At 42.7% G+C, this 25,951-nt stretch overlaps 1 protein-coding gene across 2 annotated transcripts in view; it reads right to left on the bottom strand.

Moving 5' to 3' along the window:
* plxna4 (plexin A4) overlaps window positions 1-25,951 on the bottom strand; it is a 217,180-nt gene that overhangs the window by 39,864 nt on the left and 151,365 nt on the right. For both annotated transcript variants that reach the window (XM_020092318.2, XM_020092317.2), the window contains exons 6-14: window positions 20,674-20,797; window positions 16,233-16,386; window positions 13,723-13,822; window positions 13,427-13,541; window positions 7,105-7,305; window positions 6,176-6,272; window positions 4,297-4,487; window positions 1,097-1,248; window positions 140-263 (exon numbers count right to left, since the gene is read on the bottom strand). In XM_020092318.2, coding sequence (XP_019947877.1) covers window positions 140-263; window positions 1,097-1,248; window positions 4,297-4,487; window positions 6,176-6,272; window positions 7,105-7,305; window positions 13,427-13,541; window positions 13,723-13,822; window positions 16,233-16,386; window positions 20,674-20,797 — 1,258 coding nt within the window. The remainder of the gene's footprint in view (window positions 1-139; window positions 264-1,096; window positions 1,249-4,296; window positions 4,488-6,175; window positions 6,273-7,104; window positions 7,306-13,426; window positions 13,542-13,722; window positions 13,823-16,232; window positions 16,387-20,673; window positions 20,798-25,951) is intronic.

Here is a 25,951-nt window from a genome sequence, read left to right as displayed (position 1 = left end):
TGATGCTGATTAATTGTGTGTAGAGGAGCCCAAGTAATGAAAGAACACAGCAAAGTGTGTGTCACGAGTTGTGTGTATCTGTGTACCTGACAGTCATGCCTCACTTTAAAAAGAACAAAAGTTGAAAATGGAGACTCACCACAAAGTAGTAGTACTTGGAGGATTTTGCCTTGAATTCTGAACTGCAATCTCCAACTCCGACACAGACCTGCACATTCCCAGTGTACTGGCTCTTCTCTGCTTTACCCATCTCGCACACAATCCTGGAGACACAAATTGTGGAATGTGTGAGAATATGCAGATAGAAATTCTTCGTGCCACACACAAAAGTGTATATCTGGAAAACCCTGCCGCAGCCCTCCTTGCTGGCAATCTCAGAGAAGATTATTGAATAAGAAAATGCTTCCTATCTACATTTAAACCTCAATAAAATAATGTATTGTTTGGCAGTAGCTTCACCTCCCATGCACTGCCAACTTGTGGGAGAAAAGGAAAAAAGTCTCTATCCTTTTACAAATGACCTCAGATTCAGCTAGAGCTTCTGCTGGGTCAGCGTTTGCTCAGAAAGTGCTTGTGCACAACTTACTTTCTTAGCAGAAGAGGCTCTGGGTCTGTTGATAAGCCAACTTTAAACAAGTTTAAATAATTTAATATGTCACCTGTATGGAATCAAAGCAGTGGATTAAACTCAAATGTCAACAAAATGTAACCTCCTGAACTTTCTACAATGATAGTGGGACCGTGTGGTGTGGCGTGTGTGTGCGCTATAATAATATAATATATTTTCCCCTGGGATCAATAAAGTATTTCTGATAAGGAAGCCTGAGTATTCTCTGTCCCTCAGCAGGGCACATACATGACAGGAATTAGTCCAAGTTAGCATTAGTTTAATGGTTGTGTTATAGTCTTTCTCTTTCACACTCACTCACTTCACACACACAGACACACAAACACCTCTAAGTGAGTGCTCAGGATCAGCTGGTCATTCTGACTTGTTATAGCTCTGTTGTGTGAGTTGGTCGAGACGAAGACAAGGTGAGGTTGTGCGACTTATTACTTAAAGCTTTTGAATTTTTAAATGTAGAATGTGACCTACTGTTCGGCAGGAATGTAGCCCTCACGTATCGGGGTGCAGTCCACTTCAGCCACCTTCACGTTACCCTGGATCTCTTTGAACTCCAGGCCCAGGTTCTCACCACGGATAGTCACCAGCGTGCCGCCCTCCCTGGGACCTCGCAGAGGGGTGATCTGTAGAAATCCAAATCCAAGCAGATGTTATTTTGTGTCCTGACGCGAGAGGCATTACTACAAATTGCATTATGACAAATATTTGGGCAGAAGAAGAGGAGAGTTTGTTTTCTGTTTCTGTTTGTTGGTTGCTTTGTTAACAAGATTACAGAAAAACAACTGAATGGATTTTCATGAAACTGGAATGAAGCAGTCGGAATTGATAATACATTTTGATGCGGATCCAAGAATTTTCTTTTTAAACTTTTGCACCATTTTCCAGGGGAATGATCCATGGATCTTGAGTGTGTGCACTTTGGTGCAGCTTGATTGAATGTAAAGGGGACTGTTGGGCCTTTCGATATCCGCTCTACTGAGTGCCGTTCTAGTTTAATAGAATTTTTTTTAACTCATCGGGGATGATTCTTAAATCTTTCTGTTATGTAACTCTCAGGGAAAAAATGACTTTTCTAAAGGGTGGGGGGATAGGAGGGACGGCTGCAGCAGCGAGCCCATAAATGATAAAATAATAGCTCCTGTGACAGAAATAAAGGGTCATGACTCGGGGTCAAGTGACTGTCATTTCTCAATCCTACATTCAGTGAAATACACAACAATCTCCTCCCTGAGATTAACTTGAAGCCTGGCATTAGGTGACACCTTCACAGTAATCTGTGTGGTGTGATTTATCAGTAACATCTCACTGGTGATGAGGAGGTTCAAGCATCTGTCAGCGCTTCACTAACACAATTACGCTTTGGCCGGTGAGCGAGTGCAAACACATCATCAGGCCGGGCCAGATGGATGGATGTGAGGAAAAGACACAGGGTAGTCTTTCCATATCTGTCAAATAGAAGTCCTCCATGCTGCGGGCAGGGACCCAGCTTTAATAGTGCTGTGTCACCATCCACCTGAAAAATAGTGATCTCAAGGATTTTCATTGAGGTCAAGACACTGCTCAGTTTACACGTCTGCGTGGCCCCCTGTGGTGATCACAGGTACATTCATGGCTTTAGGCTCAGTCATCTTGTATTATGATAAACCACATGTACATCAAAGGATTTTAATTTGACTATTTGATTACTTTTCGAATAAGTGAATTTATACAAATTGAAGCAGTTGCACTTGAAAGGAACGAGCCAATCGAATGACGGAGGCGAGCTCGAGCCAGGTCATGTTCAACACAAGTCCTGTAGCTGTCGTGTGCAGATATCATTATCGTACGGGTGAATGTCTCTGATTAATAAGGCTCCCTGCTGATATCTTAATGAAAAAAGAGCCTTCTGGGAATGGAGCTACAATACATGCAATTAAAAAGATTGCACACAATGCATGGTGGCGCTCCATTTATTAGCAAAATAAGGAGGATGGAGTGGGAGAAAGAGAAAACGTGGAGGAGAAGGAAAGAGCAAAAAAGCCAAAGAGAGAGGGGGAGAGACACAATGAGACGTTGATTAGATTTGTGACTTTGACAAGATAATTGATGGTTGGATAGAAGCAAAAACTTAATCACTTCTCCCTCTCTCGCCCTTTCTTTTTCCATCCGTCTACACGAGCCCCCCCCCCTCATATTGTTGATGGGAGATGTCATTATAATAAAGCATATTAGAATGCATTAGAGCTGTGGTTGTCTCGGAGAAGTCCTCACTCCTCACCTGCTGACAGTTTTTATGGGGGACGTGGGAAGGATGCAATATGTCCCTGCAGCAGCCTCTGGTATGTGAGGAGAAAGACGGGGGACAATCGCCAGGAGTAAATCCACTGAAGACAAACACTGGAGGAGGGATGATGAAGTGAAATTGACTGATCCAGACTTCAAGTGTAAAGAGGGACAAAATATCCCTACTACGTGCAATCACCTCACGCAACAGTTTGTCTGGATATTTGTTGACAATTAATAAGAGAGAAAGTCGAATAATTAGAGCCACTGAGTCATTGACGACAAAAGATTTCTTTAACGAAACCGAACCCAATTCTCCGGACTTTATCTGCAGCTCATGTCCTCTTTCCTTTCCTACATCCATCAATCATGTTCATGGTGCATCCATGGTTACAAGAAACTCAGCTTTAGGGTGTTGCTTTAACCAAATCACCATCGTTGTTTCTAAGATGCAGTATGAAGACAAAATAAGAGACGATTGCTCTTCCATTCTCGTGTCCCTCTTCTTTCTCTCTGTCCAAACCCATCACTCCCCAGGACACAGACCAAGATTCCCTTCTGTCTTTTTTATTCATCCCTTCAACTCTAGTCGCCATCTGCTCCTACTACTCCTCCTTTGGAAACGGATACAGAGTGGACCCTCACATCCATCATGGGGAAACAGGGGAGGGGGTGAGGTTGGAGGGGGGTCGTCTTCCACCCCTTCAGCCTCTTGTGACTCCATTCTGGTTCAGTCAACCCATACGTCACCGCTCGCTTTCATGTAAACTCAATCCATCCTCCTCTCCCTTCACGTCGCATCTTTCCATCTATCTTTCCGTTGTATCCTCTAATCCTTCATATCACCTTATCCCTGTCATCATTGACCCATTTATATGTCTTGCACAGGTCAAGTCTATTTGCCTCACGCAGCGTTCATGGTTTTCCGGAGCACGCCAGGTTAAGTACAGGTTTACGAGAACATCTGCGCTAGGTTGATAACTAGGAAGATTGAGAATGATTTATTTCTACGTCTTACATGGATTATTTAAATGTTACTACACTAAAAGGATACAACCTCTGTCACGATCACAATTTTCAGAACAGACATCCATCACGTGATTTCTGTTATTGTGATTCTAATGTGTCATCACTGTTACTTTGTGAGAAGTTCGACGTGTAACTGCACGGCACAAGAGGTGTAAGACTGAATAACTGGTGGTGACTCAGCCTCTGCTATTATGTTGAAATGATAAACTGTCACATTGTCTGAGTGGTGATGAGTATGTTCAATTCAGTGCACTGTTATTAAGGTATAAAGAAAGTGCATGTATGACCCTTGAGTGAAAATCAATGCTGGCAATTCTTAGCCCATGTAAGTGCCTTCATATCAAGCACGTGCTGCTTCTGTGGACATGTGCATGTCTCACCTGTGTGATCCGTGGGTGGGTGCACTTGCTGTTGATGCCATTGTGCTCCAGCCACTGGTTCTCGGGGTGTGGGCAGTGTTGCTTGAGGGTGCAGCGGTTCTCTCCTTTGCACCAAACACACCCAAACAGTGGGTCCGCCTTCAGACACAAGCCGCAGCTGCCACGCTGGGCGTCGCACTTGTACAGATGGACTGTTGGAGAGAGAAGAAGGTTATGGCAGTGGGAGAAAAAGCGGAGAAAACAAACGAGCAACCTTTATGCAAATGATTAAACAACTGCAAATGCACATGAATTCATTCTAAAGCTTCAAACAATCTGAGTTGTTAACGCACATCTCTCAACATCTGCCATCCGCTGCTTTAATATGCAAACAAACAAACTGAACATTCAGAGAGAGAGAGAGAGAGAGAGAGAGAGAGAGAAAGAGAGAGAGAGAGAGTCGTTGATATCTTTGTCTCATTATCTCTCCATCCATCATCATCTGTATGTACTCGCTCTCGAAGTTGCTGCTGCTTGCCTCTGCTCGCTCACCACACATTTAACATATCATCACCATGGCAACGGGCCAGGCATTTATTTTTTAATTGCGATTAGATGCATGTGTGATCTGTCCATCAAACGATGCCCAAGGAGCTGCTTCCTACACAGGGAACGGCAAGGGGAGGGTAGAGTAGGACTCTCGAGTGCAAGCATCTCCCTCTGACTTTCGTTGCTTCTTTGATTCCACACTCGTGCTCAAGGATATGTTTTATACACTATATTTGACTCAGACAGACACACACAGACACACACCCTGTGCAAACTTTGCCTTACAGCACAGTGTCATGTTGGCATATCATCCACATTTTTAACAATTTGCTTCTCGTGCGCTTCTCCGCTGCCTTTGGTTAAAAGGAGTTGTTTTCCTGTCAGAGAACTACAACCCACAGCATGCGGCTGTTTTCCTGTCCCAGCATGGTTCATTCGCCGTGGTGGATAGCCAGTGGCCAAACTGAATCAGGCTCAGCAGCTGAATGCTTAACAATTCAGCAGCGAGTTGTCATTCCACATATACTGTAAGTAGATGGAGAATTCGATAAAAGAAAATAAGAAAGGCAGAGAAACACAAAATATATCTCATGTTGTAGCTCTCGCTTTGTCCATCGCTTTGTGATTACATATTACATTTTACATTTCTAAATATATATATTGGTTGTTTATTACCATTATGTTTTTGAGCTATACCTATATTTCCCCAGTACTGCATATATCCCAGTAAGGTACACTGAATTGCTAAGATGAGAAAAATGACATGAAGGGAGGAGAGAGTTGGTGAAGGACTGATATTGATAGATTGCCAAATTTCCAGAGAGGTGATGACTGGACAAATGAGAGAAACAGCTGAGAGGAGATCATATTTGAGAGGAGCCAAGAGACAGACAGACAGAGAGACAGACAGAGAGACAACAGTGCAGGACAGACTGATGGAAATAGACAGAGACAGGGAGGGGAACGAGAGACCTGCAGAAGTGCAGCGTAACAGAGGAAGTGTTAAAGTTAACCACTCTACACACCAACATTCGGGGATGGATGCTGCACCTCAGCACACCGCCCGCCTGTTGCTATGGAAACCAGCTCTACAAGGGCAATAATGGGGAGGCAGCAGCTTTACTGTGTGTAAGTGTGTGTGTGTGTGTGTGTGTGTGTGTCAGTGAGAGTTTATCAGAGACTGTGTGTGTGTTTTAGTATGACGCTGTGGGAACTAAGGAAAAAGCTTGTAGGGAAGTGTGAGTCAATTGTGTGTGTGTAAGTGTGTGTAAGTGTGTGTAAGTGTGTGCTTAGGTGTGTGCACATGCTTGCGTGCGTGCATGTGCATACATACGCCTCAGTGCATGCTCACCTTTGTTGTGGGCGGGGTTGTCAATGCTGAAATCTCCGTTCCAGATAACGGTCAGCTCCACGGGAAGACTGCTCATCTCCATCCCATCATAGAAATACTATCACCATGGCAACCGCAGAGAAAGGGCAAGAGATGGGGAAGAGAGAGAGAGAGAGAGAGAGTTAAAGAAGCTGTTGAGCTACTTTAAACTGTCCATTATCTCCAAGTCCAAAAGCCTCTCATATCACGATACTCCCTTGAATGCAAAAGGCATGATCAACAGGTGGTTGTATGCACAATAAAAATGCACATGGACACACAACAAAGACACAACCACACACTACGCACACCAGAGAGCTCTCAAAAAGAAGATTCTTTTTTATTTGGTTCTTTAACACCAGCAGCATGGAGGGTTGATGCTAGAATCATAATTTTCCGCTAAATTACAGTTTCCCTCCTCCACTGCTCAATCACAGTACAATATTTGGATCGTACTGTGATTATACTCGCACAAGTCTTCGAGACGTTTCCACACAGACACTGACACACAGTGTGATGAAGATAGACAGGAAGATGAGATGTTATTGTATCAACACATGATTTGCATCAGGACCAGCATAAAGCCCTTTTTCATGCTAGGCTTTCATTGCTGTCAATGCGTTATTCAGTCAGTAAATGGAGCCTGATTGCAAAGATGGTTGTATAGTAGAGACAAAGTCAGACTCTCTCATCTCACTGCTGTCTCGCTGATAAAAGAAAAATACTTCAGCTGGAACGACTGTGTGTTTAAGTGTTTGTGAGTAAGATTGAAAAAAGTATTACGGTCACTTTAGAGAGGTGGGGGAAGATTTATAAAGTATATGTCAGTGTGTTGTGGTCAATGGTGATATGTTATTGGCACATTAAAACACACACAGAGACAGACACACACATGCACATACACTCCTCACCGATGTATTTTGACACTGCACTGAGGAGCTGTTGAAGCGCAGGGCAGGGACTCGGTGCTCGTTTCCCTGGATGGTCAGCAGACACTCGTATCCCCTCTGACCAGACTGGGGCTGGGGGAGGTTCTTTGCCCGCAGAGTGATGGGCTTCACCACGTTGACTGGAACCAGGATCCTCTCTGCAGGCAGTAGCTGGGGACACCCCTGCGAGACAGACAACGAGACAAGGAAGAATTGTCACTACCTGCTCTGAATACTATCATCTTAGTGTCATCAAAGCAGCTGTGGCCCAAAACCTCTGGTAATCCATAGAACATCTGAACATTATCTGTGTAAAACTTTTTCAACACCTTTTGACACAATGATATGAAAATGATAGGCAGCAACATTTTGGATCAGTTAAATCTGTTTGGAGACAGTGAGAATGATCCTAAATAAAAGCTGACTGACATACAGTGCTCATCGACGCTCATCATTTATCTGGTCAGGTAACAGAAACCAACACAGAACAGCACTCCACCTAAATTTATTTGATTTATTGAGCCACTTCAGCGTGTTTTCAGTGTTTTAGGGCTTTTATTTTTTGGTAGTTTCTGTCAGGTTGAGTTCTGTTAAGTCTCACTTAGACAAACCTCTGACCTGCTCACATCCAACGGGCTTAATATTGTTGGTACTTGACAGTCATTAACTACGGGAGGGGAAATGAATGATGAAACTGACACTCAATTTGTTTGTGTGTTTGGCTGATGTGGACAAATATAAGGTTGATTTCCAACTGTGCGGCAAGATTGAATGACAGAGATGAAGAGAGCAAGAGAGGGGGATGAGTCGCTTAGCAATCGGAGGTCTAAAATTAACAGCCAATCAATTCAGGTGTGAGCAGCTGGCTAAATATAGAGCACCTATGACTTCCCTGAAAGACGGAGAGGAAAGAGGAGGAGAGGTGATGAGGGGGGGAGTGATGGACAGGGAAGAAAAACATAAAAGATGATTAGGAGGACGAGGAGGACAAGTGGGTGGAAAAAAAGCAGAGACAGGGGAATGACTGACAAGCAGGAGAAGTTGAGAAGTGAGGTAAGAGAGTGTTAAGATAGTAAACAGAGAACAGCACTCCTATAAGTACTTTGCAAACTATTTCATGTTTTCGTTGGAGAGCGGCGGATGTGAGAGAGAGAAAGAGAGAAAGCGCAAAATAGTCAAAATGAGAGAGAAGAACAACAAAAGAACAGAGCGGCTGAAAAAAAGGGAAAAAAATAAAGCGTAAGCGACAGGAGGAGCCTCAGCGTGTCAAAGAGGCAGCAGGAGAGAGGGTGAAAAGAAGGAGAGCAGATAAGGTGAACCCCCGCATGGATGACGCTGGGGGGGAGCGAAGCACAGCGCACGTTGAACTGGGTGATAACACTTGTTTGAAGTTCATTAAAAGCCACTTGATTGGGTTAGGCTGAGTGACTGACTGGATGGCTGCGTGGTGAGAGGGGGGGGGGGCGCTCTGTAACACTATTCACAAAGTCATTATAGATAAATGACACACAGGGTGAGTGAGTTCAGCAGTTGGGTGGAGAGGAAGGAAGAGGTGGTGCGTGTGTGTTTGCTCGACCAAATCTCATTTTCCTAAGAACGACGAAGGGTTGCATTTGGAGAATGAAAATTATCAGGCGAGCAAAGAGGGATGCAACCCGTTTTCTTCCCCCATCACATCTCTTCCAGTTAATACACTGGAACAATGGAGATAATACATTTGATCTGGTTTGTGGACATGAACGCACAGGACGCACTGGAGTATGACTTAACACAGTGACACACAGATCTGCAGCGATAGTGGCCAGTGGTGGCGAAGTCATAGGATTGCACGCACAAACACACACACCAGAAAAACCTAGTCTCGCTGTACTCGTCGGCAGATTCAAGGTGAATGCACTGACACGTGAGGGTACGCGCGCCAACAAATATATGCAAACACATTCAGAAACTACAGCCTTGGAATCCCATTGTAGTGTAAGATAAACGCCACAAGTCAAAGCTAGACAGCATCTCTTGCATCATCTGCCAAACTTCAAGATGCAAATTAAAACAGCTGCACACACACACACACACAGACACACACACACACACACACACACACTATTTCCCCTGTTTCATTAACACCTTCAAATTCTCTTTACAACACCGACATCACAGTACGTTTTTTACAGATACAGTACAGATTGTGGACACACACATACACGCACGCACACACACACATGTACATATACACACACACACACACAGAGCATTGCTATCACTGGAGCTTGTCATTCCTCTGCTAAAATTACTAAAATGTAAAAGAAACATGCTGTCAGCATCCTTTGTTTTTCCTTCTTCTTATTTGTATGTATACACGCACACTCAGACACACATCATACACCATGACCAAACACATGTGTGTATCCTAGTTGGCAACTGGTGCTGTTGGTGTTGGCAGTGATGCTCGCTGTCACCCGTTAAGATTCATGTCAGCGTTAAGTTGATCTAATGCCAGTGCGTTTATTGCCGCTCCACACCCTCTCGACCCCCAGTGACTGAGGTGCGATAAACAACAGAGGAGCAAGTTTAAATCACCGCACAGATGCATGAACACACACCACCGCACTACATCAACATGCACAGCCCCATAAGTATGCACATGATCGAGCTGTGTGACATCATGTGGACAGAAAAAATTTAATTTACAACTTGTCACTCGGAAGACTGTTAGACAATAGTCGTATAAAATATTTGCACTGTTTTAGAATGCTAGAAGTTGAGTTGAAAGCGTAATTTAGATCTTAATAGAACATTTTGTCATACTGGAGTAGAGTTAGAGAACATTTTATTTTTATTTTTGTGTAAAACAAAATGTGAACTTTAGCGACAGTCCTACAGTCGTCTAATCAACGACCAACCACTAAAACCAGAAAAGTATCTGTCAATAGCGTGAGTCATCATAACCACATAATAAGCGCTGACTTCTGAAAAACATGTTGGCGCCAGTTTCTTCTATATAATTATCTTTCGTTTTTCCTCTTTCTATCACAGACTCATTGTTTTTGTTTGACCCCATCTTTAATTCTCCTTCAAGCTTTATTCCTCCTTCATTTATCTCTCTCTCTAAACCAAGCCAGTGTTGGTTGCCTGCCTCGCCCGCTGACCCTTCTCGTTTCTCTTATCAACTCCCTCTCGCTGATTCCCGCTCCCCCGCTCCCCCGCTCTTCCCTGACTTCTTTTCTTCTCGGGGACCTACTTAGATCTGATAATTAGAGCCTGGTGGGAGGTGTGAAGGGTGGAGATGGGGAGAGTGACAGAGAGTAGCAAGTGGAGTGGGAACTGCGAATGTAGAAGCCCTTGGTGTAGTTTGAAGCAAGGGAGGGCGAGAGTGAGAGGGAGAGGCAGGCCCGTAATTATAGCAGTGTAAGGTGTGAAGATGAGGAAGATCTTAAGTTTCCATACACGTACGTGTACACACACACACACACACACACACACACACACACACACACACACACACACTTTGTGGTTACCAAGAGCTCCCCTTAACTGGCCTCTGTTTTATCATCTCCGACAGAGCCTCGGGCAAAGACACTCTCCTGCTCTCTTTTCACCCTCCTTCCTTCCCTGCTGTTCTTCACCTTGCTCCTATGCCGCCATTCAATCCTCACCTCAAACTTTTTTACAAATATCCTCTCACAGCTTTCTTTTGTCTCCTGCCATTTGTAGTCTCTCTCAGCCTCTTCGTCCTTTGTCTTAAAAGAACAATATGATTTATTACAACTTGGGGTTGTCTTAGTTTTCTTGGCTAATATCTAGTAACTTAAATGTACAATATGTATAACTTTTGCCACTAGGGGCCAAAACTAAAAAAAGAAGAGAAGTTCCTATGTCTGAGCAGTTTAAGTTGCACTATAAGGCTCTTCAGTTTTTCTCCTCATTTATTCATTCATTTCCCTCCCACTTTTACTTACTTTCTTGATTTTTGACGCACGTCTTTTCACTTCACTCTGTAAATACTCCTCTGACTCCTCAGCTGAGACTGCCTGTGTATGACATCGATTTGTCCATCAATCGAACCAGAACACCTTTTTCCACCATCTCTGGCTAATACCAGCAACGAGCGGCTATTACTGCTGGCATTTAGCTTCTTTAATAAAATTAAATTGATCACTTGATCAATAAGTTCCTGGTTAATAAACTCACAGACATGGATCACCTCAGCACAGGCAGGAATTAACTCCAGCAGGAAGATGTGCTCAGTGAGGCGATGAATACAGAAACTGAGGTGTAGACAGGAGAAGAGGAAAAGGGAAATAATCTTCTTAGTTTTAAAGAGAACAGGATGTGTCCTTAGTTTAATCAGTTGCCTTATGTGTGGGAAAAAAATGTGCTGAATATGCAGGTAAACATCTCAGCCAACAATCATTTGGTCAGGAATCACTTTTGGCTGTTTACTCAGTGTAACCAATAGGAACCGCGTGCATGTTTTTTTTGTCAGCGGGGCTCAGCAGAACGGCTGAGTCCTTGAGATGTGTGGAGGGCAAACAGGGACGTGGCCTTGTGCTAATGTGCCAACAGGCAAACGTCTGATCCGGGTGCCCATATCATTGTTGGCATGAATAAAAAGGCAGCCACTGTACACCCAGGCCTGGCTTTTACTCCTGCCATGCATACTAACAACAAGCTCAACCAGTAGGGAGATTTGCATGGCCTCAGTCATTAGCATAGTGTTCAGGGATTATTCAGATCGCTGCCTGAAATCCCTTAATTGTAATAGTACACAAAAAAATCATCTCCAGCTGAAAGAGGCCGTCCCATCTCATAAAGCAAAGTTGACTTGTTTCCTTTCATGAAATTTGGGAATGATTCAATGAGTAGTTGTTTGTGTGTGTCTAAATTATTAATTCGAAATGACAACCAGAAATCTGGCAGCAAACACACGACCTTGGATTTAAGGGGTTAATTAAAAGCAAATTAAAAGTCTTTTAGCCTGAAAAACACCTGTCAAAAAAAGGGGGATGTCATTAATGTGCTAATACCAAATCCCCTCTGACTTTAACTGTGCTTTCTTTTAGGCAGCAACACAATAGGAAGGGATTCACACATTATTATCCTCAGTCAATATTGACCAGCAACGCCTGAGTTCATTGCAAAAGTAAACCTGCAAAGACGCCAGCTTGGGTCCGACTAAGCAGAAGGTTCAAAAGGATAATGGAAAATGGTGGAAAAAGAAAATAATATCGTCTGTGCAGGTTGAATGGCTCAGGGGAAACATGGGTGGAATAAAGCAATTGAGAGCAGACTGCTCATCAAAGAAGGCAATCTGGCTAAGCTTGTCCCTGCCTGTCGTGCAGCGTCTGCCAATGCAGACAAGAGCACTAGTGATCTTCATCATAGCTCACCTCAGGCTAGGATTAACAGGCCACTAACTCCCTGTAAAACCCTCCCCTGAAAACTACCGTCAATTGGCAGGGCGCAGGCAGGCAAAGACTGTAAACATGCACAGACATAGAAATACATAGAAGGAGACAGACACTGCGTACCCACAGCAGATGTTGTACACAATGCTTATCAAGGCACATGTCCAAACCTTTCTTTACCTCCCTGCACTGTTGTGAAGGCCGCTACTGTGGTGGTTCCTCTAAATCAGAGTGAGACCTCTCTCGCAGGAAGAAGTGGGCGGGTCGGGGGCCTTCACTGAATGTACCCCATCCAGCGAGGAGCTTGTCCTCTGCAGCAGTGCAGTCTAATTACAGTGGGCTCTGCTTCGACGGGAATAGAACTGGCTGCCAATACTATTGATAATTCACACAGACTAAGCTGTCGCAGGGAATAGGGATGGGCAAGAGGAAATGGCTCAGTTTTATTAGCTTCCACTGCCCTTTGATGTGCAATCAAGGGCGAGACATGCCAAGAGGCTCGTGCCAGATGGAAGGTCTACAGCTGAAAGGTGTCTCAATCCTTTTAACATTACTCTTTTTGCATGGGAAACCTAGACGGATAGCTATTAGTCTCATGTAGCCAAACATTTACCCTCGATTTCTGTCACTGTGTTTTATTAGTTAGCTGGCTCAGTAAGAAAAGGCTGTCTGGAGCTGGGCAGCGTTAAAACCAAGGGGATTCTTGGATGTGCTCTTAATGGGCCACAGTTTTTTGAGCCAACCGGCAGAGGTGCTGCGAGGAACATTCAACCCCTCGAACACAGATCAAACCGCCACTGAGGGTCTCACCTACAGGAGGGGGTGATAACTGAATATCTGGTGTTAACGTAAAGAGAAAAAAACTAAATCTTTATCTCAAGTTTTGGCTAGGGGCTCACCTCAGGCTTCTTGACTCGTCCCTCCTGGAAGGAGCATGTGCGAGGGTCGTGGGTACAATCATGTCTGTATTTACACCAGTGGCACTGGTAGGGACTGCTCACACATGACAAGCACCTGCATGGAGAGAAGAGGAGAGGAGAGGAAGTGTTGTGAATTAACACTGAATTGCAGCACATACAGTAGTTTCCTTCATCACTATAAAGGGATATTATATGTCTGACCCATCTATTAAAATTCTTATGAAAAATGTTGATTACACGAAAAGTAAGACAGGTATAAGCAGACAGAGACTTACGACTTGTGAACGCTGCAGTTGTAGAAAACAAAACTGGTATTTGCGAATGCCAGGCCCGTCTCCTTGGACTTGAGATAGAGCTGCACGATCTGGTGGTCACCTGGAGTGAATAAGTAAAATTAATATTATGCTTTATGGTTAAAAAAAGACACCTTGTGTTAAGGTCATTTTATTGAACCCACTATTGAAGGTTTCATTAAACTGGAAAGATATAACATTACTATAAAGGCCACTGCTTGTATGATGATAATTTCATTCACTCGTCGTGTCACACTGGATTTTCTCATGAAGCATATATGACTGCACCGCTTTGAGCCACAGGTGCCGAGCCTGTTGCAGTGGTAAAGGTAGTGTCTTCAAGAGAGAGAGGAGGGGGGGTGGGTTTTGTTGGGTTAAGTCTCTCTTTCCCTTCCACCTTAGAAAAAAACACTAAAAGTTGGTGCACACACATTTCCCTTGGGATGGAAAATATTCCCCGGGAAAACTCTTTGAGAGTATCTTTGACAAGGTAAAAGGGGAAGAAGATGAATCAAAAACCATATGTGTGTTTGTGCATGTGTGTGCAAGTGTGTATCTAGGTGTGTGTGTGTGTTTATAAGCTTGCGCCTCATCTGTATTTGGTGTGTCCTTTTGTCTGGCCCTAATGAAGGCGTTCATGTTTAATTCAACAGCACATCCACACATCTAACTGCTCCCTCTCTCTCTCTCCTCTCTACCTCTGTACCTCTCTTTCTCTCCTCACCACTCTATCTCCACACACAGGTCCCCTCGCCTCCCTCCACACTGCGACTCTTTCTTCTCCCCCGTGTCTCACTCCATCTCTTTAACAAAGAAGGAATCATTCATCAATCACGGTAAAAGCACCGCTGACAACGGATCTGTCCTAATTAGGCCACCTAAATGTTACCTTGAAGCCTGCTAACACTATCTATCCTTCCTGGGCTCAGACTAATGAGGACTGGAAAAAATGGGAGATGAAAGGTTCAAATACAAGAAGAAATGTGAAGTATTTTCCATTTTCCTGACACAGGAAAAGAATATAAGCGTTTATAGATGCCGGAGAAGGTAAAAGATTCTTCGTTTGTGTGAGTACATATTTACACGTTTATATTTGCATAACTGCAGCATCACCAGCTTTACATATGACTGACAGGGCAAATATTGCACAAACGTTTTTAATTCCCCAAAGAACCCTCAGGCTCGCTGTCAGCCGTACATCTGTGTGCTGTCTTTCTGTGGATTACATTATTGCAGTGATGGTTGTTTGTGACGGTGTATGTGTGTTTAATGCTTCTGTTCATGAGAGAACACTGAATGCGTTTCTGGACATTAATCTAGATTTAACTTGTGTTTAGATATTGATATCTAAACAACATATAGACAACTTTTATTTGGAAAATATAATTTTCTTGAGCGCTCCTACACCATCAGTGTTCCTTTATATGCAAATTTTCAGCATTACTGATGGATCGCCATCTTTTCCTTTTCAGTCTAATTTCTCTTTTAATTTTTTTTGTGTGGAGCTATGGAAGGATGGCATCTTCATTATCTCAACATGAGGACACACTGAGGGTTGGTAATGAAGGATTGCCTGCCTGGGGACAGGCCTTCCCAGATGGGAGCGTAGTTCAATTAGACCAGGCTTAGCCAACCATGGAGAGGGGAGGTGAAGAGCAAGGGGACAGGGGGAAAGAAAAAAAGACTGTGTTCTCTTCTTTGCTTTGTGGAATGAATAACGTCAGACATGTTTTAGCTGTTTGCCTCTTGAAAGCAATAGAAACAGTGACACTGTCTGCAGGGACTGTGTAATCTCCAGGCTGCGTATCAGCTGAATAACTGTGGTGAGAACAATTGGCGGTGCCGTTTGATATTCTCCTTTTTGCACTGGGGTTAACTGGGGTCCCATCACTCCCTCTGGAACAAATCCACTTTGAGGAAGGGTGGTAAATAAATCCCACAGCAGACTAATAACTAATGTTCACTCAGTTACTAAACATATCCTAGGGCAGTGCTCCCAGGCCCGCTGAGTTACTGATGGCAGATGTGGAAACAATATTTCATGAAACTCTTACAGGTCTATGTCTGTCATGATCCTGAATGAAGGGAAAACTTCCAGATGAATGTGTGCTTCGTCGAGAGAAATGTACTGTTTGTATCCAACAGGTCTGATGTCGACTCTGGCAATTAGGTTTTAGGTTTATCAGCAGGATTTCTCCAGATTAGGCTGATGCCAGTTTCTGTATATGTTCAAAATGCTAACATCATGGCACATTGACATCTGCACCTGGCTGGTTTAATAAAGTGGTGTAAGATAACCGGTTCAGCCGTTATCTATGTAGGAGAAATAGACTGGATAGGAAAACAGTTTCTCTCGAATCCGCAATGTGCACAGCAGATGAGATGACTACAAAAAGGGACTGGTGCAAGTTTGCATTGAAAAGGAGTTTCTGATCCCACTATTTATTTATTTATTTTTGGACAAAAAAATGCTGCAACACATCTTCGCTCACCTTTGTCAACGATAATGCGTGGCATCTCCTTCTCAGCAGGTGAAAAGCACTTGATCCGGTTTCCCTCCACCAAGCCGTTCATCTCAGCCAGGTCCTCGAAGGTGCAGTTGACACCCGCAGAAAGTTCAGGGACATTGTGGGCTTCCAACACCAACTGAAGAAAGAGAGAATAAAACAGGGTTTTAACAGCCGTACATTTTCTGTGCAACATTTACTTTACAGTGGCTGTGAGAAGGAATATTACATACAAACAGGATTAATTAAATGAGCTCATGAATTGATCAGTAGCTCTGATACAATGATGAAGTAGCATCAGCTAAAATCAAAAAATAAAAAGGACTGAGTGAAGTTTCTTTGGCTTCACATTCACAACAGCATCATAGAAGAGGAGAGTGCATTGTATTACTGCATCCATTATGAACTTTTACTTCTTATGTTATTTGTCCTTTACTATTAGTTCTTTAGGTCTTTGTGTATTTTCATTCCGTGCTTCTTTACACAGGTCACGCTGACATGTAATTTACTGTAGTTCACTGTAGTGAATTGTCTGCCTCCACCCGACTGATAAGAGTTAAGCTGGCTCATTCCCCAATAGCTGTTGCCTTAGCAACCGAGGTTGTGGAACAGACCTGACTCATGTGGTGTGTGTGTGTGTGTGTGTATATATATATATATATATATATATGATGATAAAGTAGATTTTCATAACAAATATCAAGTATCTCTGTGTCTTATGGTCAGATAGTTACAAGAGTTATTTTAATTGCACAGGGTATGGAAATAAACCCTTAGTGTTTATGATAATAGAGAATGAGAATGAATAAAGATGTAGTTTGAATAGTTTGTATTTCTACTGTGTATATATTGGGACTTTCCAGTGAAGTGCCATGTGAGCCGAATAGGTTAAAATACAGCCTACAGCAGAATTTGAAGGTATTTCACTTTTTAACTTGTTAGTTTTATTTTTCATCTCTCTTCCTCCGGATGAATCAGATTTCAATAATTGCTTTGGCTCAACATTTTTAAATGAGTCTCCTGCAACCTCTTTCAAATGGACCAGCTCAACGATTTTCATCACATTCACAGTCAGAGATAAACAAGTTGGATCTATGCCCCAACAGCTTTCATGTTACTGAGACTCCCGCATCTGTGAGCCCTCAGTTCTGTTTCAGGGCCAATATGGTTTTCAAATACGACTGCGACAGAATATGGCTCTTGAGGAGCACAGCTGCAAGATCAGTGCAGAGTGAGGATCCATCTGCAGGGTGGTCAGTGGCCAGAGGACTCTTGAATGAGTCATCAGATGCAGCCTAACAACATAAAAACACTGAAAGAAGCTTTTTAAAATCGTATATTTTCGAACAGCCACAAGTGCTGCTACCATCCTCACCACCTCCCATAATGCCTTGTGGCATCAATGAGCTGTATGGATTTCACATTTAGTCTTAATGTCCTGACTTCCTGGCTCGCTCGGGGAAAAACGTGTTTTTATGGAAGAAAGTGGGAAAAAAATTGATAAATGCAGGAAGTCATTGGAAGCGGAAGAATGAGGAGTTAGAGGAGATGGAACAAGCCTATTGAATGTAGATGGCTGAAAGAAGTGCAGAGTGAGGACAAGAGAACCAGCAGGAAGGTGAACAAATGAGGCATTGAAGAATGGGTGGAGATGAGAAAAGGGCAGACATAAAAGCGGCTGGACAGGGTGAGAAAAGAGGACTCTGGGAAATATATAATGCAAATTCTCCCACTTCATTGGAAAACGCTGTGTAAGCTCTCTGCACCTGAGCAGAAACTGACTTCAGGTGGAGCAGGAGGGAAGAAAAAACACTGTCCTTGAATAGGAAGAGAACAAATGAAAGAGGGTCAGGGAGGCAGGTGGAGCGGGGTCAAGACCAAAATATACATATTGATAGAAAAGTGTGTCTTCAGCGGGCCTTGGTCGAGGCATTGATTTGAAGCACAGTCCACAGTACACTTGTGATGTGCTGCTGAAAGCTGCCTCAGCGCCAGAGAAGGGCTGACCTGGGCTGTTTTTATATTGCTGTTTAATGAAAAGACAGCAGCGTGGATGAGAACAGATACATAGCTTCCCACGTAAGATGGACAGTGCATGACCGGGTGTCTTTCTCCTACACATCCTCTCTCTCATTCCTCTGCCTTTCACCGTCTTCGTCTCCCCCTTTAATTTATTTTTCCCTTTAAGAATAGATACAGCCAGACCTCAAGTTTCCTCAATTAGATTCAGAGTAGTCACGGCCATGCTCAGCCACAGCAGGGCTGAATAAATATGAAAATAACCTACTCGTGTGAACAGAAACACCCACCGCACATACATGCATTAAAGCACAACATCTAAGGCTGTGGATGTTTAATGATGGGCTGTTCATGTTGCCATGGTAAAAAAAAAGAAAAAAGAGAGAATTATTTAAAAGCAGACAGATGCCTCAAAAGAAAAGGGAGAACTTAATATCCACTAACATTGATTATTATAAGGTAAAAACAAAATAATTTACTTATAAATGCTATTACTCATATCATACTTACTTAATTGTATAATAATGCATACAATCTTAATATGTTTGCTGATTAATGACACATTTTCAGCCATATAGCCACAAATAATGAAGGTCATTGTAATTCAGTTTTGTTTTATCTGTGTTTAGAGCTGTTGTAGCTTTTGATTGAAAAAAAAAACTACAGATGGATGCATATAGATGCAATTCCACTATAGCATAACAATTTTAAATCAGAGAAAATTATAATTTTTTTCTTTGAATGGATCTGATTTCAGCAGTGAAGTGTCTTGGTTTCTTTCTCTTGCTTTATCATTGCAAACAAATATTTAATAACACAAAGGTTAAGGAGGAGCCCCTGTCTGTCTGGCAGAGGCCTCTGCCCTGCAATCAGTTGGATGGGAGATCAGTGGCACGGTGTTTGGGTAAAGCCTGCTTACGGAGAAAAGGTTAAACACTGTCTAAAGGCTGAGGCTTGAGCAACACACACACACACACACACACACACACACACACACACACACACACACACACACACACACACACACACACACACACACTATGAATATCATTAGAGCGGTGCAGAGGTTTACCTCAGAAAATCAACACCCTGTGTGACCCTCAGGGCAACAAGGATGGAGAATAGTCATTCAGGCTCGACCTTAGAAAATCATACTGAATATTTATGCACTTAGTCTTTGAGATTCAATTTCCAAACCGCCATTAAAAGGGAAATGGGAATTGAAATGTGACATCACTTCAGGTGGTTAAGGTCAGCAGGATTTTTATTACATTTTAAAACCTTTCCAATATGTTATCTTCTTCAGTTCTGATGAATAAAAACAGTAAAATAACACGATGTGCTCAGCCACTGTCAATCTCCTGTCTGACCTCCAGCAATATCACACACACCCAAAGGGAAATAAACACACACACACCTGAGCAGTCACTTAAAAACATTAGTAGCAGCCTGTTCCTGTCCCAGTGAAAAAACGGTCATCAAATCAGAATAGGCCTTTGGTGACAGTGAAACCAGGTGCAGTGCAATTTAGGAAACAGCCACAGGTCTATATTTGATTAATTACACCCAAATGCAGCACAAGCTTAATCAGCTAATGAAGTGTAGTCATTAAAGCCTGCACACAGGTTTTAGTCTTTAGTCTGACGACTACTCAAAGTATTTCAACAATTCCTGATATTTTTGTTGCAATGGATCAACAGGTCCTTGCAAATTAATCGATACGATTCAGACCCTTTAAATCCTGCAGCTGTATTACAATGAAACGACCGGGGGGGGGGGGGGTGTCACATTTAGCTGCCAACAATCACAATAAACACAGCTGAGGTAAAACTGTGTGCTAATTAATGTTTGTTGACATTTGTTGGGAGAGTATCGCACTGGACGGGAAGTTGCGAGGTCGGGATTGGTAGGATGCATGTTGGCAGTCAGTAAAATAATGTAAAGCAGGATTACACAGTTAACACTGGCTTCTAATCAGTATCTAGAGCATAATTACATCGCACTACAAATTAATCTTGAGTGTAATATTGTCAATGTGCCAGACAAGATTTTCTCACCATCATCGCTTTCAGCAATCCTCACTGCAGCGAGGCTCCATTAAAACAAACGTTTGCTCAAATATACAATATTTTCAGTAACTAGAATCGATATTAGAACATCTTTGACTAAATAAGGTTTCAAATTTATACAGCTTGCATCCTGTTATTTTATATTTAATTTTTTTTCCTGGTTTGTAATTTGGCTTGTTGAGCCTGCTGATACATGATGGAATGAAATAGGTTTGTTGTTCATGAGAAGTTATTTGTGCTTATTGTTGTCTTTGTGCTTATGACATTTCTGATGTCTGCTATAAAAAGTAGTAGTATTAAAGCAGTGAGCAGGTTATTGTGTATTTCTCTCTACTTACCGTGACACTGAACTGGGACACAGAGATGTTGTTTGGGTGGACACTGAGACGCACACACTGCTTGATGTCTGATGCGAAGCGGCGGGGCTCTGATGAGCGCTCACATTTCTCCTTTCTGGTGCACCTGGGAAAAAAACACAGGGGAGAAAGAGAGAGAGGGGGGGGTGTTATTCAAGCATTACACACTAACGCACACGCGTACACATACATGCATGCAGTAACCTGACCGGTGCTCTCCACCTGTTGGCACCAGGGAAAAAGAGAATGTCCCGCTGCTTCCCGACGGACGGCGATAGATGCGTTTATCATATTTCCTCTCTGGCAGTGCAGTAGCTACAGTGGATGGTGAATTGAAACCCGGTCTCCAGGGGGACGGGAGCAGTTGCATTTAAAACAATGGTTGCTCTATATGTGGAAGTGGAGCTGGTCCACTGGGAACTAGGTAGGCCTCATCTTTGAAAAGCTGTCTTAATGACTGGCATTCATGGGCGATGCCAAGTGCAGGTGGAGATGTGGACGTTGGTGGAGGTAGGGATGAATTTTTTTTTTTTTCCTCTTAATGCCATACCAGGTGGTCTAATCCAGTCCATTACCGTGTTTTGGGGAGTTGGCGGCCTGGGCCCTTTGTGTTGTAAGTAGCTTCTGGCTCCTGTTCCAAACTCTATCCCTTGATATACTGCAAGGTAATCCCCAAAAGTCTGAACATCTAAATGGGCTTGAAGGTGAGCAGGGTATTAGAGCTGCATTTCCTTCCTTCTCTCTCTCCCAACTCTTGCAGCAGAAAGTTTGGAAGTCAAACATTACAGTGGCTGACAAAACAATGATGAAAGTGTGGATAAAAGTGCGACCTTTGAGAAATTCTGTGATGTCATACACCGGCCTCAACTGTGATATAACCTCAACCTTTTATTTTTCTGGAAACACACACACCCACACACCCTTCCTCTCATCTAATCCCCTCGTAAACTTATTCCAACTTTAATCCCCTATTGATTTGAACAAAAAAAAGTTGCAGTGCAATTAGCAGCCTAGTAAATCCAGAGAGCGCCCGAAACTCCTTTAGAGGAATAAAAGACTGCAAAGAAAGGAAGAGGCCGTAATGAACGAATGAAAGAAAGACTTTTGAGGCGTTCAACGTCTTGAGATACAGTAACACCTTCCGCAGCCAGAAGCTTTTTATCCTGAATTTCAAAGATTGAGGGAGGGTGGGTTTTGACCTGACATATGTATTGTAAAGTTAAGCAGCCTAACGTGCTGCAAAGAAGACAGACATAAAGAAAAAAGAAAAGCAATAATCTTTTTAGAGAGGGAGGGGAGGAGAGGTAAAGAGTGCAAGAAAGGAAAGCAAACCAGAGGCAAGATTTAAAGGAAGGGAACCATTGTTGGCTTTTCTGTGAAGCTTTCCCTGCTAAGCTGGTTTGAGTAGGGGTTTAATCGCTTCGGGTTCCTTTGTGCTCCTCTATCACTCCTGTCTGTTCCTCCTTTTCTAGGCCTGATTTAATAAGACTGCATCATATAAGTACCCCCAGGCAAACAATCCACATGGAAAATCCACAATTGCACACTTTTAACTTCTAGTATATACAAAGTGAGGCCCTGCCTGAGCAGCCAAAGGAAGGAAATAAGGAGCAGTGCTAGTTCTGGGTGATGTCTCAGCATAGGTATATTCTATTCTTACATAGAACCATACATTGTCGTTCCACGTACAAACACAGAGTGAGTTCAGAGCTCAACAAGTGACTGGCACACAGCATTTGTAAATTAAACTCACAAGCCCCAAAATAGGTACCTAGTTGTGCGAGCCCCTGGGAATTATTTTTCCTGAACACTATGGAAGTGTCAAATAGCCCTGCAGGGACCGTAAGTTTCATGTTTTCAGAGTCAGAAGGTCACAGATTTTGCTGTGGAGGATGAAACAGACAACAGGTCGAATGATTAGCTTCCGCATCCCAGACATGAAGCACGCGGGGAAGTTTTTCTGCCTCTTTTCATCTCTCCGTCCCTGAGGGATGGGCAACAGCACCACAGCAAAACCAAAGGGAAGAAAAGAAGAAGAAGACCGAAAAGAAGAAGAACTAGAAGCAGGCTTTCGTCATTTAATTCAATGAGCCTACTTCAATGGCGGAGTGAAGAGTGCTGTCACAGACGACTACACTGAGTGAGAACTCCAGTGAAAATTTTTTTCTTGAGTTAACTTTTTCTGCAGCTCAGTGCAACATCATCTGACTAATGTGTGGTGTTTTGGTATTTGGTAAGTGTTCAAACTTTCTGATTTGTACCTTCACACTAGAGCAAAACATCCGTTACAATTTCAGACATGAACTCTCAGAATTGGGTCCCGACTTCAAACATTAACAACACAGCAGTAGGTTCGTCTGTGTCTTCTACTTGTATGGCACCACTGCCACTGTTTCACTTTCAGATATTTGAGATTATTTTATTTAAAATCTGTTGTTGCTGATGTTTGAAATGTTAAATCAGTCACATATCCAGTAGCGCATTGGTGAATTGTGCAGAGGATCTCCGAAAATGATCTGCAGGCTCTCTGGAGTTCAGTATATGTCTGTAAGCAGCTATGGTTTAATTGAGGATAAAACAGTCCTTCAATCACTGACACTACTACTTTAATATTATTATTTCTCTTTTTCTTTTTAAGTTGTATATAGCAGATAAAACCTGAGAACCTGACTAGCAGATGAACATTTTCCTTTAATAAACAGACTTACATCCTTTCTGAATGTCTCCCCAATATGAAGGACATGTACACATATTGATTTGGATTAATTCAAGTATCCACACTGCTGTGAAGGGGAATTTATGTAGCGGCTCTGGCTGATTTGGTGCCTCAGTGAAAGGATATTGAAGATAATGCCGTACATGGTTTAGCTGATGTAAGTGGTGCACATTATCAAAGCAAAGCACTGGATAATTGTTTTCAATTACTATCCAGACAGACCTTGAAAGAAGAAAAGATTGTATCATTTGCAACAATATGAAACAATCCCACCCTTTGTAAACATCAAACAATGGAGCATTTAGAGAAACACAGAAATCAAAGCAATTTAGATTTTAAATCATCATAAAAAGCCAATCTTCCTCGTGGAGAGTCAGATGTCCGACGTCTCTTCATTTGCTTAGTAAACACAGTGCCGAGCTGTTTGACGGACTGACAATGACACATGATGAGAGAGCGAGCTGAAAGGATTAGATTGGCCCTGAACGGAAACTAATCTGCGCTCTTGTTTCTCCCAGCCTTTGATTGGGTGATACAATTAGAGAGAGACTGAGGAGAGAGGAGAGGGCACACAGAGAGCTTTAGCCTCCACAATTGTAGCTGAGGAGACTAACATGGCCATTCAATGCTAGATGATCATGAAGATATGTTCTCTGTTCATCAAGTTGAATTTCACTCTAATGTTTAGGAAACAAGATGATCCTATTTTTCTCTGTTGTAGGTGCACAAAGATCAAAAATGAAATCAAAGTTTAATTCAGTCTAATTCACTGCAGGCACTGTAACATGCCCCACATATGAGTATCTACAAAAGTACCCTAACCTAAAAGACACTGATAAAAACTTCATATAGTTTGTATTTAGTGTGTACAATAACAATTAGCCTGTAAATGTTTAAACTGAATAATACCAACATTTAAAGGGATAAACTTCAGAGTTATTAATTCATCCAGTGCAATGTACAAAGTCATTACAACAAAATAATACCACAATAACCAAAGTCAGTATCACGCAGAGTTCTTAGGTATTTTCAATGGATGGGATCTAAATATAATTTCACTCTTAATCCCTTGTGCCTGAAAGTAGTCGAGTATCAGTGGGGCACGGGTTGCAGGAGCTCAGGGGAGCAGAGAGAGAATACACTAAAGGGAGGGTGCAGGTGTATCTGGCCATGTGAGACTTCAGGTGTAATGCATATCTAATGTGAGGCATGGAGAAGGTCAAGCAGGCTTGGAAATGAAAGCTATTAAATTCTCACAAAGCCCAGGTCCTGGCATCCGCAGCTCAATCACATGCTCATGTCACTGGACGAAAACAAGCACGCATGTGGAAATACGTCAGTTTATATATAATATAGAATACAATAATAGTAATTAAAGTAAAACCTCCAGCAGTGTTTGTTGTGTTATAATGTTCGGTTTCTGGTTGTTTATAATGCTGTTAGCAGTGAATCAATACACAACAAATAGGCACTCCGTAGTCCAACTGGAACCCAATTATCATAGCAGCCATGCATCATCAAACACTGTATGGAATCCTATACATACTAATAGCCTGAGGCTGTATAAGTTACTGTAGAGCAGGAGCCATGTCAGATTCAGTCAAATGACACAAATCTACATTCAGCTGGGCTACATCTCTCACTCGCACATGTAGCCACACACACACATGAACACACAGTGTGCCACCATGCACGATCATTAAGAGAGGTGGTCCACAGAGCAGAAATCCGCATGGAGGAACCGGTGGGAGAGTCATTACCTGGCCCACTGGCCATGACCCAGCTTCTCCCGTTGTGGACAAACACACACGCACGCACACACATGCACACGCATGCACACACACACACACACCGTAGTGTCTCTTCTATAAACCCAAACCCAAAGAAACAGAAACTTCAGAGTAGATGCCCCCAGGTCTAGAAATCTCTGAGCCATCCCCTTTAGGTACTTCCGATGCAAGAACACCAGCTGAGCGGAAAATTACACAGTTACACTGCTACTAAGAGTCTGCATAGGTATAAAGCAATCTGAGCTAAAAACAATCTCTTGAAACACACAACAAAATAGGGTGAGGCATGATTTTGTCAATTATTGCTCCATAAAAATTTGAATTAAATGGAAGGCTATTAGCATATAGTCTACATTTCTCTGTTATGCACACAAGCGATAGATGGTGATTAGTCCTCTGGGAAAACAAGCAGCAACTGTTTCTCTCTGACATAAGTTTTGGAGCCTCAAACTTCACTGCTCAAACGTCCTTCATCTCTCTCTTACACACACACAACAACACCAAATTATGTTTTTCTTTAGATACACTCCATACGTAGTAATACCACACAACCCTCGGAGCGCCTGCTTTCCAGAGTTTCATTTACTTGACCAGTGCTTGTCAAGCTGGAGCGTGACCTTTGGGGGTGTGTCTCCATATGCAGTTAAAACGAACACATGGTTACCAAGGTAACAGCAACTGCGCTCTACACGTTACAATAAATGAAGGAGGAGAGATTTTCTCTAGAATCGCTCGTCCAAGTAAAACTTCCCAT

Source organism: Paralichthys olivaceus, chromosome 23, assembly GCF_024713975.1.
Source record: "Paralichthys olivaceus isolate ysfri-2021 chromosome 23, ASM2471397v2, whole genome shotgun sequence".
Classification (NCBI taxonomy): Eukaryota; Metazoa; Chordata; class Actinopteri; order Pleuronectiformes; family Paralichthyidae; genus Paralichthys; species Paralichthys olivaceus.
Note: the sequence above shows the minus strand (reverse complement) of the source record. Positions and strands in the feature narration are given on the sequence as shown.